The sequence below is a fragment of the Marmota monax genome, unplaced genomic scaffold (genome assembly GCF_021218885.2).
Source record: "Marmota monax isolate L192 unplaced genomic scaffold, Marmota_monax_Labrador192_F-V1.1 WCK01_AAM20220418_F8-fsc00061, whole genome shotgun sequence".
Classification (NCBI taxonomy): Eukaryota; Metazoa; Chordata; class Mammalia; order Rodentia; family Sciuridae; genus Marmota; species Marmota monax.
Window position 1 is genome coordinate 5,335,271 of NW_026695230.1, and position 14,905 is coordinate 5,350,175.

The 14,905-nt window shown below is 37.5% G+C and overlaps 1 protein-coding gene across 2 annotated transcripts in view; it reads right to left on the minus strand.

Annotated features, from left to right (window-relative positions):
• The window catches only part of Nell1 (neural EGFL like 1), an 840,108-nt gene that overhangs the window by 578,894 nt on the left and 246,309 nt on the right, over positions 1–14,905 (minus strand). For both annotated transcript variants that reach the window (XM_058576884.1, XM_046438336.2), the window contains exon 12: positions 12,786–12,914. In XM_058576884.1, the coding sequence (XP_058432867.1) occupies positions 12,786–12,914 (129 nt within the window). The remainder of the gene's footprint in view (positions 1–12,785; positions 12,915–14,905) is intronic.

A 14,905-nucleotide genomic window follows, 5' to 3' on the forward strand; every position in this document is an offset into this window, starting at 1 on the left:
TATTTTTTGTCTAGATCATTCTATGACTTATTTTTGGTGTCAGAAGGACCTGAAATTAAATCTGGTTCCGTCATATACTAGATATTGAGCCTTGGTTTCTTTATTGACCAATTAAGATTGAATTAGGTAACAAGTACAAAGATCTGCTTTGTTTGTACCCTGCATGGTCTTCCTTTTTCATCCAGAAAAGTACTTACCAAATAACTGAGAGTCTCCTAACACCAAATGTTCACTATTCAATAAATACCTACAAAGCACTTGCTCTGTTCCAGGCACTATGGAGAACACTAAAGATACAAGGATGAACTAAATGAGCAACAATCCCAGTCTTCATGAACATTCTGGTGCTTGTAAAGGGAATGCTTATTTCCATTCTTTTCTGTCAAACATAAACAAACTTATTACCTTGTCAGTCAAATGCAAAACGTAAGTTTGCAGAATCCTGGAAGCATTCACATGTGACCTATAATCTATCTGACAAACCTAAGTTTCTTTAGCTGGGCTCAGAAAAGTTCTCATTAGAGTTTTCAGGAGCTAGGTGAGCATCAAAAGACAAAATTCTGTCATTTGGTAGTGGAGGAAAAGTGATAAAGATCCAGAAATGAACAGGAAGCCCCTGAATCTCTGCAGCAGCTCTTTAGAAGCTGTCAGCTAGCACTGGGCTTTCTGTAAATCCCTTCAATACTAAAAGGAGGAGGGTAAGGTTTTTGTAAAGATGTGTGAGTCACAATTGGAAAACACTGCAAGGTGGCTTTTTCCATCTTAAAATTGTAAATGAAATGAGTATGATCTTTCTCTTTCTCTCTCTCTCTCTCTCTCTCTCTCTCTCTCTCTCTCTCTCTCTCAGATGCTTAACAGCTTGGTGGAAAGCATCCATAGAGCATTATGTTTATTCATGGAATCACACCTTCATTTATTTACCAGTTCACCCAGAAAGTGCATTTCCTGTGTAACTATTGTATACTCCAGGTCCTAGGCTAGATTGTGGTGACACAAAGATGAGTCAGAAACAACCCTGGCCTTTGAATAGTTCTTAACCTAGAAAATATGTCGAAAAGTAATCAAGATCCTGTATGACAGGCACTCTAAAATAAGGGTTTGAACAAAGTGCTATCAGAACCCAGAGGAGTGAGCCACAAAGTCAGCCATCAGAGTTTGATGTGGTATCAATGAAACAGCCAGCGAATTAATTCTAAATTCACTTTTCACACAACATCCAATCTACCCTCACATTCCATCTATCAACCAATCCTATTGATTTCACCTCCTGTCCACCACTATATCTTGCCTAGATCATTGCAACAGACTGACAATTGGTGTCCCTGACTTGCTGCTGCAGCCGGAACAATTTGTCAGACGTACAAATTGAATCTCATCACCTCTTTTAAAAACCCATCAACAACTTTCCATTGCCTTTAGAGCCGAGTCCTGTGGGGCCTCCCTCTGCTTTTGCCACTTCCCAGCTCCCACACTGGGTTCCACACACAAAAGTGTTCCTTTGCTCTTCTGTACCTTCAGTTTCCATCTTCTTTAACCCCCGCCTCCAGTTTCTAACTCCATCTTATCCAATGGTCTCAGCTTGGATCTCCCATGGCTCCCCACCCTTCCCCACCAAGCATTCAACATCCCTCAGAGTAAGTGTAGCTCTGATCTTACAGAATTACAGATCCCATGGTGCCTCTCCTGCTAACTCCAAGAATCAGCCCTCCCCTTCCTCTCTACAGACACACTTCTGAACCACGTATTTTAGGAATTGATTATATGTATTTTAGGAATCGAGGATAGCTAATTGAACATATATTATATTTGAACTTAACTAATGTCGATTAAAATCCTATTTTGTGCTAGATTTTATCTTGGATTATTTTGTTCACCTTAGTTCTTACATGAATTCTTAAAAAGAGACTTCTGAAGTAGGTATTAGCTCACTAATTTTACAAAGGGGAAATACAGAGAGATGAAGTTTCTTGCTTGAGTTCACAATGGTAGAGCCAGCATTTCTAAAAACCAAAATCCAGTTTTTCCATGACACCTATGCTATTCTTCTCTAATTGTTTGGGGTGTACAATTCTTACACAGCCAAGTTTCACCAAAATGCTGAAGTCACAGAGGGCACTAACATACTAGCTACAACAGCAAAAGTACAGTAAAAGTTTAAAGAGTTCAATTTTTATCATTCCTGTCTAGATATCAGTCATCTTGAAGATCATCAAAAGAAATAACCAAAAAAGTTGAAAACTACTAAATTTCCATTTCCATTTAAAACTCCAAAACTTGGACTGTCCCTAAAATGTAAGCAGGGACGTTTTTTTCTTCTTTTTTTTTTTTCTTATTCTTTTTGTTACATCAAATGTAAATACTACAAATAATTTAACATATGCACAATGACTTTCCAGGTGAAATACTAACATCCTAAAATACTGTACCAACAGATGTCTCAGTATGGTTTCTTACAGTAAAGAAATACATCATAGGAAAATAATGTAAGGCCATCTTCACAGGCTTGGCTTCTGGGTACCACCCAGCCCCAAGCAGTGTAAGATGAATCGCTGGGGGAATTATTACTGCCATGTGACCCTAAACATAATTTTCCTTACCTACCAATCTGATTATGTCCTCACTCTGACCTACAGAAGTGGTCTTTGATGGGTTTTAAGCATTCATCCTTATTGATAAAAATTTTTGAGCATGTATTTTCTGTATATAAATATGTAACAATTAAAGTATATGCATGTATTATTACTCTAATATTCCATGCCTGTTATAAAATTTACACCAAAATGAAAACAAAAAGGATGAGATGAAAATAAATCAAAATCCTAACTTTTTTCTACATCCCAACAAATGCAATTCTGCACTCAGAGTGATGCCTGAATATCTCTCTCTTCCCCACCCCTCTCTCTCTCACTCACACACACACACACATACACACACACATATAATATATATTTGCATATATAAATACATATTTATGATTATGTTACATATGTATGTATGCACCCACATCCACATATATCACTATAGGAGAAACTGACATTATATAGATTCACAATGCTCTTGACAATCTGACCACCAGCCATATCTCCATTCTCATCCTCTACCAAACTCCTTATGTCCTAGCCATGACAAACATTTCACTTTGTGCTTTTGTATATGTTAAGCCCGCTACTAAGAATGCCATCCCTCAGGCCTCCTCTTATAAACCACTTCATTCTTAAGGGGTAAATAAGTTCCTTAGCCATGCCTCTCACAGGGCAGCCTGTGGGGATTCCTGTTGGCAGAATGCATTGCTCCCACCAGTACATTCCCAATATGATGTAAATTCTAGGGTGGAACAAATCCTGTTGTATTTCTGATACTGGATCACAAAGCTCTTTTCCTCTTTAGATTGTCAGCTTCTTGAGGAAAGGATTTGCAGCTTTATCATCTGTGGGTTTCCAGAAGCCAACACAGGACCCAACCATGTAGGTAGCCAATTACCATTGGCTGACAAATAAGACCAGGCTCTAGTCCTAATCAATTTTATTCCACCTTCTGTAGGACTATGAGTATAACCTTGCAGACTCCGTACTGCAGCAGAAGCCCTTCACCAAGATTACTACAGGAATGATGGACCTGGAGTTGTGCAAAACAAAAGGCCTGCTTCCATATATTTCCCACTAAGGCTTAATATAAGGCAGTGGCTCATAAATGTATTGGCAGATATACATCCATATCCATAGTGTGCCTAGATAGGTAGACAGACCACAAAGATGTGAAGACCTGAGTTCTAGTCCAAGCACTGCTAACGGTGAAAATAATATATATTATTATTATAGTGATGCACAATTATGTATTATAATCTCAAATAATGTGACGATAATTCAGTTATGCTGCTTTAGCCTTTACAGAATGCTTTCACATTCAATAACTTATTTAACCTTTAAAATCACTTAGTAATGTAGTCCTTTACTTAGAGTCTTGTTTAAAAATCCTAACTGGGTTTCAAAAAAAAAGACCAGACACAGTAGAATTGGGTGACTTTCTAAGGTCACCCAGCTCTTGTAAATGGTGAAGCCAGGATCAGTCAAGATCTTTATTCCTAGTTCAATGTTCATCTCCTATATCACTGATCTGTGATTTGTCAAATAAATGGAGGCAGGGAAAATACTAGAAAGCAGGAATATTTGAAGATAGCTTTCCACCAAGGCAAACTGCCAAACAGGAAGTATCTGCTTATTTCCCGTGCAAAAGAGCTTTCTTTTCTACATTCATATTGCTTTAATTTTTCACTTGACTTTGCTATGCTTCACAAAATTTAAGATTTGGGGATTTTTATAATGAACAAACATCCTCTTTTAAGAATATGCTTAGCTCTGATAATGTTAGTTTGATGTAAATCACATACAAATGTGGATAAGACTGTTGCATGAATTGCTACCCTCCTGGCTTAAAACTCAGAACCATGTCACATGAGAGACTATGGATTTTGTCTGGGGAAAAAAGAAGAGATGGGTCACTTCCCAACATGAGGTATATTGGGAATGATTAAACCCTGATGAGATGATACTGTGTAGCCACAAATAAGCCTGAAGACAATACCAACAAGAAAATGGAAGAGAAATGGTTAAGTAATTAAATCCTGTCAAGTCCCCAACTGAGTAATCAGTTGAAGCCAGAGATCCATTTAGTGGGACACAGGAAATTAAAAAAAGTAAAAGGCTTAAAATTAATGAGGGATTTTTTTTTTCATTTAGCAACAGGAAAAGTTAGAAAGAACAAAAAACTATTCACCAAAAGGGATTCTTTTTCCTCCTGGGCACACAGCCTCCCTTTAAGTTGGATATAGCCAGTCTCCTGGCAAGTAGAATGTAACCAGTCAGTCCAGGCCCATGGAATATCCCACTGATACCCTTCTATTCTGTTTATCCTTCCAAGGTGACTTGAGAAGACATTCATTGCAGATGGTGGGGCCACTAATGGGAAGAAGCCTGAGTCCCTGACCCCTGAATCACAGCTTCGAAAGAAAACACCTCTTAACCAGGAACATCAATTTTGAAATAGTGTATGAATGGGGAAAAAAGGTCTTTATTGTTTTAAGCCTCAAATAATTTGATTTTTTTTTCTATATGCAGCTGGATAAAATCATTTTTTCTTTAAAAATGATTCTTCTATCAAAATTAAGGAAGAGTTAATCCAATTGTCATGTAGTCACGAAAGCCATTCTGCAGCAAATGAAGGCAGTACAGTTTATATGGATAAAGTTAACAGGCAGAATTTTAGCATGACATGAACTGAGTATTAGCAAAATTTAGCAGAAGCAGCTCCTGAAATACAGACTCTGCCTTTTATAAAGGAACTTTTAGATGACACTGACCAGGTACATCTGATATAATAAAGCAGTGTCATATACATAACCATGAGTCAGCTTGAAGCTCTTCTCTCCTCCCTTCCAATCCTCTTTCCCCTCTCTCCCTCCTTCACTCCTATCAACAAACATATTTGTATATGTATGATCACCATGGACTACTCTTGGTGCTAGAGATTTAATATATAAAATATGATTTCTACCTCCATCCATATCCATAGTGTGCCTAGATAGGTAGACAGACCACAAAGATGTGAAGACAGTTTATATTCTAAAGGGACAAAATCAGATAATAAAACTTTTAATAAGAAAAATACCACAATTTTAGATAAGGGCTCTGAATAAAATAAAATACAAAAATTGAAGTGGTTTAGAAGAGTAGCAGTGGGTAGTAGAAGAAGTAATTTAGTCTAGGTGGTTAGGAGAAAGCTTTTCTGAGGAGGTAACATTTGAGCCACAACTGAAATTTGAAAAGAGCTGGGGAAGGACATCCCACACTGAGCAAAGAGAGACTGTCCAGGACTTCTGCAGGGACACAAAGAATTCCAATGTGGTAAGAGAAGAGTGAACACAGAGAAAGAGGTAGGAGATGAATACAGCCAAGTAGGCAGGTTCCAGTTCACACAGCGCCTTACCCAAAACCAAGTGCATGTCATTCTAGAGGCATGGGGGCCATGAGACAATTTTAAACAGAGGGATGACATAATCTGACCTACACTGTAAAAGCTTACTTTGATGAACCTTTGGAGAAGGAACTAGAGGGAGCAAGGGTGGATACCATTAGAATCATTAGCCAAGAGATCAGGGAGGCTTGGACTAGAACAGAAGCAGTGACGAGAACAGGAAATGAGTGTTTGTGACTCATTTTGGAGGTAAAGCCAACAGGACTTCCTGCTGTAGCACACGTTGGAGGTGAGGAAAAGAGTGGAATCAAAGGTGATCTCTATATCTAGTCACCTGAACAACTGGGTGGATGGATGTACCATTAATTGAAATTGGAAAAACAGTTCATGGTCCTCTGTTCTCGGGATCCGGGAACCCAGTAGAGCTTTGTAACTCAGCAATGAAGCTATATGATGAGCTGACTGTGCTTCTATGAACCATCCTAGAAATCCAATCAATACTAACATTTTCATCACAAAGACATAACTAAAAAATTAGTTATATCTTGCATAAAAAAAAGATATCCAAAAATATCTTTCAAATGATCCTTTGAAACATCATTTTGACTTAAAAAGAAGAAGAAATATGAATTTAACCTCCAGTCCTATTGCCCCTATTGACTTGATGGCGTCTCTTTCCTGAGCACAATTTAACCATGAACTCCTTAGCCTGATAACCAAGTGCAATACCAGTATTTGGATTTTGATTTGGGTGTTATTTTTCTTTTTGTTACAATTCCAAGAACAAAATTGTTGGGCAGGGGACTGAGGAGTTGAGAAGAGTTTGGAAAAGGAAAAGAGCCGGAACAGATGCTTTTGCAAAGTAGCTTTTGGAATAAAGCAGCAGAGGCAGATGAAAGGCCCAGGGAGAAGCCCCACCTGCACCTGCTGTTGGGAGGAAGATGGCACGCAGCTTGTTCCGACACAGCAAAGGCTAGAGATCTCTGTGTGTCTTGTAAAGGGGACACAGGTCTTGACAGATACCTGGTAACAAAAGAAATCACCATGAGCTAAGCAGATTAAATAGAAAAAGTAAAAAAGATACCCCAAAGTATTCTTAGCTCAAGCATTTTTAAATCCCTGAAAAAAATAGGCACAGGAATCAAAAGGGGAAGGTTTTACTAACAATGAAAAATCGGAAGGAGGTTTTGATCCCTGTCTTATCCCAAGCAGAACTTCTGGAGACTGAAGCCCAGAGTTGATCCTAAATTGGGCTATGTGGGTCACAAAGCTCATACATTTTGCAAAATCTAAAACATGTAAATGCAATTATATATATATATATATATATCACAGTTACGTAACTAATTAATGGATAATTGGAAGTGTGATTAAGCACACTGGCCCATCTTCCCCATGATTTCTACTAATCAGGAATCTACAGTCTTGTTTCTTTGGAAGCGTACTCATGCTAGCCTTTGATTCAGTAAATCTCTATCCTCTTGGATATTCTGAGGGCTGCTTCCTATTTAAACTCTGATTGTTCTGCCACTTCCCAGCCTCTTATCAGTCAAAGGGTCAACTTATTGGTCACGACCTACAGTCATGGGAAAGAAGCTCTAAATCTCCTTGCTAATCAGCAGCTGTGCTTCGGGCTGTGTTTCAAAAGTTCTGCCACAACAAAAGAAATTAAAGGGATACGAATAGGAAAAGAAGAACTTAAACTATCATTATTTGCTGAGGACATAATTCTATACTTAGGGAGCCAAAAAAAAAACTCCACCAGTAAACTTCTAGAATTAATTAACAAATTGAGCAAAGTAACAGGATATAAAAATAAATACCCATAAGTCAAATGCATTTCTATACATCAGTGATGAATCCTCTGAAAGAGAATTAGGAAAACCATCCCATTCACAATAGCCTCAAAATAAATAAATAAATAAAATACTTGGGAATCAACTTAACCAAAGAGGTGAAAGATCTCTACAATGAAAACTTCAGAACACTAAAGAAAGAAATTGAAGAAGACTTTAGAAGATGGGAAGATCTCCCATGCTCTTGGATAGGCAAAATTAATATGGTCAAATGGCCATACTACCCAAAGCGCTATATAGATTCAATGTGATTCCAATTAAAATTCCATAATCATTTCTTTTAGAAATAGAAAAAGCAATCATGAAATTCATTTGGAAAAATAAGAGACCCAGAGTAGCCAAAGGAATCCCTAGTAAGAAGAGCAAAGCAAGAGGCATCACAATAACAGTCCTTAAACTAACCTACAAAGATATAGTAACAAAAATGACATGGTACTGGCAACAAAATAGAAATGTAAACCAATGGTACAGAATAGAAGACATAGAGACAAACCCACATGAATACAGTTATCTCATACTAGTCAAAGGCACCAAAAACATACAATGGAGAAAAGATAGCCTCTTCAGCAAATGGTGCTGAAAGAACTGGAAATTCATATGCAGTGAAATGAAAATAAACCCCTATCTCTCACCATGCACAAAACTCAACTCAAAGTGAATCAAGGACCTAGGAATTAGACCAGAGAACCCACACATAATAGAGAAAAATATAGGCCCAAATCTCCTCCTGCCTCAGCCTCCAGAGCTGCTGGAATTACAGGCATGTGGCACTGTACCAGGCTGAACCTGTGAGTTTTGAATCAATTAATTCAGGTGGGTACATCAGTGAATTTAGCTAAGTTATGGAAAGGTAACATATAACCATTCCCCCACATACCCAAACCCGCTAATTTCGGTGGTATACACGTTTCCCACTCATGCTACATGTCCATCACCTGTCCGCAGTAACTCTGCTTCATGTCATCTTTGTTCTGGAACCCTGGCTAAAGGGGAAGCTCTCATCTGGAATATTGCCAGATTTTCATGTCATAAAGAGAAGAAAATGATGTAGAATCCTGCAAAAGTTCTTAGAGCTTCTACTATGAAATGACACTTGTCATTCCCACTTACATTTCTTTGGCCAAACTGGATGCCAGTGGGATAAATGAGATAGATAGATAGATAGCAAATATTCTGAACAAAAAGATGACATTGGAACAGTGCAAGAGTGGTGAGAAGGTTGGGAACAGTGTAAGTCTGGGCATAAAGCCCTGGAATAGAAATGAGTTGAATTTTATCTTCATTTCTGAGTATTAATGTTTGCATTTATAAAATGAAGCTAATGGCAGTCAAGGCTTTCAGCCTTCTCACAGATTTCTTGAAAGTTTCAAAAAAAAAAAGTATAAGATACCTGAGAGAAGTCTGGAAAATTCAGAGTATTCTGCAAGTAAAAGGTCTTATCATTTAATACTAATTGTAGCACTTTCTATACCTGGCAGATTGCAGGATGCATAAATTATGTTATCCTTCATTCACCTAAATGGCTTTTTTGAAACCTGGAAAAAACAGTTTGTGAATCTCTAAAGAAGATCATCACTAGGACCCCTCTTGCTACATTTTCCTCAGACAGTACCTCTAATTTAAACTAGTGTATCAAAAACTACTCAAGACCCATTCATTGAAAATGTTATCACAAAGGGGAAAAGCCTCAGCCTGCCAAGTTCATAAAACACTGAAATCCAACAAAAGCAGTTTTCAAAATGGGGAATGCGCCTGCTTGAGTCACAAGAGGCAGAATGAAACAACCTCCTGTGACTTGTATCATAGCTGACAAAAGCTCTTATTATCTTCTATTGATTGGCTAGGAGTTCCGATATCTTCTCTCTGGCAGAGTCTACAATCTCTGCAGAGCAGGAGTCCTTAATACACCACAGCTCTGCTACTACCTTAGGAAGTTAAGAAAATTGAAAGCGTTTTATGCTTCTTTATCCACTGAGAGCCTGAAGAGGCTTTTCAAGAGAGCCTGGACAATGTGGGTAACACTTTGTTTTAATTTGCAAACCAGTCTTGTTCCGTGGTGGCTTTTATAATGTGGGCCATTTTTGCTCCATTTACTTGGGTTAAAAAATAACTTGCCTGAAGCAGTTCGTGAGTATCTATCTCTCTCTAGGATAGGCTAAGACAATGAGCCTGCTTTCTGAGCATCTCCAGTACTAACTCTAAGCTTGTCATCAGATCACCCCAGAGGGCAGTTCTTAGGAGAAAACTAGGAAAATGGCCCAGGAACTAAATTTAACTAATAAAAGAGTGGGTTTTTGCCCTCCTAAAATCAAACCCCACTCTTTTCTATTGGCATATCCCTGTTTGCTTCAAACAGAGGAAAGGATCATTTGGTCTAAAGGAAGACAACCCACATTCCAGCTCCAGGGAATGAACACAATTGACCCAAACCAGCAGGAGGTATCTCCTTTCCTTACACCCAAACATTGGCCCAGGGGTATATGGGTGGGGGTGTAGGGGGCGGGGATATCACCCAGGTCTGAATAAGATGGGAAATATTCTGCATATGGTAGTGGTAGGAGTGGAGATATATATATATATATATATATATATATATATATATATATATATGTAAAAAGACAAAATTTTACACAGAGATTTTTAATTGCCACCCTTCTTCCCTTCCTTATATGGAGGAAGGGACCATGACTGGAGCTATGGCAGCCTCCATTCAATCAGAGGAACATAAGCCAGAAAACCAAAGTTCAATATTCTGCAGATGGCAGACGAACTGAAGAAAAGCATCTGCTGTAAATGTCCCATGTTTGCTCTTTTTGATTCTTTATGCCTCCCATCTAGATGCCTGCTCTACTCCTGGAGCTTGTTTCTTATACACTAGGAGGACTCCAACCTTTAGCCATGGCTCTTTAGGTGCTATCCCTCTCTCCATGAACAAGTTCCCTGGAACTTGCAGAGAGTCTCTGTGATAACAATGTAATGGCTGAGGCCCAAGCACATTACTGTTACTCAAGGTTAACACCACGGTGCATGCTGGCCTGAGGCCAGGCTCATACATTGCAGGAGCATGTCCAAGAAAACGGTGATTCAGACCTAAAATCACTCAACACAATCAATAAAATAAGGTTTCATACAGAAAGGGCAAATTTAATATCACAGATGGCTTCTCTTGGCACTGAATCTAGGGACTAAAAAATGGTATCAGTGAGGAGAGCGTCTGAGTCTCCAACAGCATTAACACCAGTAGTTTTCTTCCATATTCTTCTAGGTCTCAATAGCTAAGGGGGACTAGGAATGATAGGTGGACAGATTCTAATGGACAACTTAAAGGTCTGTTGGAAATGGAATCAGGATTCAAATTATTTTGAGATTCCTGTTATGATTGTCCAGAGTCTAAGTCCACATATACTAGAAAGTAAGAGAGTAAGTTTTTTAGACCATTACCTTGGTTGTAGAGATTTTTTTTTTCATAAAGAATGGTAAGGCGAATGTTCACAACTGAAGTTTTTAAATTAAGTTTCTGAAAATAGCATAACCCAAAAATATTTTAAAACAGACATTAGTATGAAGCATTGATATTAGTAATCCTCTTCTCAGAAATTAACAAGTAACTACAATGATATTACAAGGTAGATGAAAGGTTTCATGACATAACGGCTCTTTGGTTCTACCAAGTGGCATGTCTTACTAAGCAAGTTCAAATCAATAAAATTAGTAAGAGGGAAAAGAAGGTTTTAAAAAAAAATGAGGGTGAAAACTCCACTAGCTAGAATGTTGCAAAGTAGGAAGGTAGTGAAGAAAGAAGTTTTCCATGAGAAATGAAAAAAACACAGAGGCTGCCTACCAGGAACTTACCACTCTAAGTGATGCACTTCCTGAACAACTGAAGAAGTCTAGAGTCAAAGCCAAAAAGTTAAGCAAGGTTCAATAATACAAAACAGCAGAATGAAAAGAAATTTGCCTTACTGTCATCTATGAATATTGTCTTTACCTTAACACTTGAACCATTTGAGACCCAAAGATCTTAACAGGAGATTGAGCAGATTTTGCAACATTCATTCAACTGAAAACATCTCCCTTCCTGATTAACAGATCACTATTGCTATTTTATTAGTGAAGGTAAAAGAAATGACTGAAATGACAGGAACTGGGACAGAGAAGAGTCCAGTCATAACTTTGTCTATTAGACCTTCTCTAAATTGATAGCAGGGAGCCAGGAAGCACTTTAAGGATTGATAGGCTCAGGTACTGCAGCACCATGCATATAGAAAGGGGTCAGGGCTAACCCCATGCCTCTGGCCTCCTAAAGGAATAAGAGTATGCAATGCTCACCACCAGCAGAATACCATGCTGGGCTTGGAAAAAGAGGCTCATTCACATAAGGCAGAGCAATTTTTTTTTTTTCCCTGTAGAGTAGATGTGTGGTTCATGCCTGAGCCACAAATCCATTGTAGGGGCATCAGCTCATGTGTCAGAGTTATGAATCCTGTCACTGTGATTCTTGGTAAAGATTGGTAATTGGCAATATGTGAATGAGCCATTAAAAAAAAAAAGAAAGAAAGAAAAGAAATCCCACTGAAAAAGCAATTCCGACCTTGACAAGGGAAGGTAACAGCTGGGTACAAGTTAAAGCCAAAGTGTCCTTTGAAAAGAAAATCCACCACGTAAAATATAATCAAACTTGGAGATGACAATATCCTCAAATAAGACTATAGAAAATAATGCATTTATGGTTGTTCTGGTGATTGCGACAAACAGTGGAAACAGGGATTTCACATAAAACTTGTTACTTTTGGTTACTTGTAATGTTTTGCAACAACCTTCAAAGGTCTTGCTTTCTCATGGTAAACAGCTTGAATAAACCAGGAAAACAGAGTACTTGGGGTAGTTGGTACAGTTTCTTGTGGGAACACATTTCTCAGCCAGTTTCTCACAAGTGACTTCTTTAAATTCTTTACTTACCTTCACAGTAGGCAGAGTCTCCCTGGACAGAAATGTAACCATTCTTGCACTCACAAGTAGCTTTTGTATTCCAGTTTTTACACTCTGAGTTTTCACCACATTTAGGTGCTTCAGCACAAAAGTTATGACCTAGAAGATACAAATAAAATTTTACATCAGGAAGGGAGGGAATAAAAGACCTCCAAATAATAAAGCATGAAACTTTTTTATTATGTCATTATGCATGAAAACATACAATGGCAATAAACAAGGGTGAATAGGGCAGGGGGTTGGAGAAGAGAAATAGGAAACTTTAGTCTATCCCAAGCTAACGAGATTTTGTTACTGTACTCAAATTTACTAAGGTTGTCACTACCTGAAGGCTCTTATTCATGCGGATCCTGAATGCTCTTCCTATTATCATGTTACATGACTGGACTTTTTATAATTGTTTCATTGAAAAAAATTATGATATGTAGAAAAGGAAAGATAAAATATACAAATATATATAATTAATACAAGAAAATATTATCAGTATCTCTTAATTACATCTCTCCAATGAATCTTTCTTCCAGCCATCAGAGATAACTATCCTGAATTCTGGGTTAATCACTCCCTTACATATATTTATGATTTTATCATGTATAGGTACTATTTACTTATGCAAATATAATTTAGTTTTACCCATTTCAAAGTTCATATATATGAAATCATACTGTACACATCTTGTATGGTGTGTTTTTTTTTCTATTCACACTTACTAATGTTAACAACATTCATCAATGCTGTATGATATACCATATTCTTTTAGCCACAGGTTTGACATTTTCTTTTTCTCAACATTTCTGCCTGAATCCCTGCCATGCCTTCCAGGATAATTATTTATCTTCCTAAAATATACTTTAGAAGCTTCTTTACCAAGGATCCTTTCATAGGACCCTGCTTGATTTTCATTTGTCTAAACGTATCTATATACTATCCTCATCTTTATAACTTTACTGGCTAGACAGTTACTCTGTCTCAATACTTTGAAAACATCATTCCATTTTTACGATTTCTATTACTGCTTTGGAGTAGTCAGTTGTTAATCTAACAGTCATTCCTTCCTATGAAGCAACCTCTTTCTCTATAGATACTTTCCAAGATCTGCTTGTCTGGTTGGTTGCTTGCTTTTGTTATATACTCTTTAGTTTTACACTGAGGTTCATGAATTTACTATTGGGATTTCTTGGGATTCCTAAATATGAAGACTGGTGGAATCTTTCACCATTTTGAAAGACTCTCAAACATTCTCTCTTCACAATTTTCTCTCTTCTTTATGCTAACTGGATAAATGTTTTTCCTTCTTGAGCTCTCCTTCATATAACTTACATTTGTTTTTTCATATAATCTGTTTCTCTTTACTTTTGATGCTAAATTCTGTATGCCTTCTGGATGTATCTTTTAAGATGTCTCTCTAGAGTTCTATCACATTCTGTTTCAGTCACATATTTTTTTTATTTCACTTATTTTTATTTTCTAGAATTATAACTGCTTCTTTTTTGATCTGTTTGTCAAATCTGACAGTCCCTCATTCTTTCATCTTTTTTTTTATTTCTTCAAACACATTACACTTGCATGTTCTATATTAACAGTTTCAATATCTTCAGTCTTGCACATCTAATTTTGCAGTTGGTAGTTTGTGCTGAGTATCACACATGATGGTTAATTTTCTTGTGTTTTGAGTTGATTCTTTTATTTGCAAGCTCATATTCTTTGAAATTTAATCTATGGGAATTATTTGAAGTTTTGGTTTTAAAATTGCATTTCTTCAGAGAATTTGTGTTTGCTTCTGTCAGTTGCTTAAGGGAATCATCAATCCAAAATCACTTTAAACTACAACTTTGCCTTGGGGATGAGAACTGAGCCACACAGATAGAATAAATTCGAGCCCAAAGCTTTCAGGAATGCAAACTTTTATCCTCTAGACCGTAATCTAGAGTCAAGACTGATAGGCAACTTTCCTTTTTTACTGTGGATTTTTCCTAGTTCACCCATTGAGGGATTCACCATTCAAGGTCCTTATTTAAAGCATATCAACTGGCACCAAACTATCTCCCACATTCCTACACAGTGTCCATTAAAAGCCACAGCCCAAACCA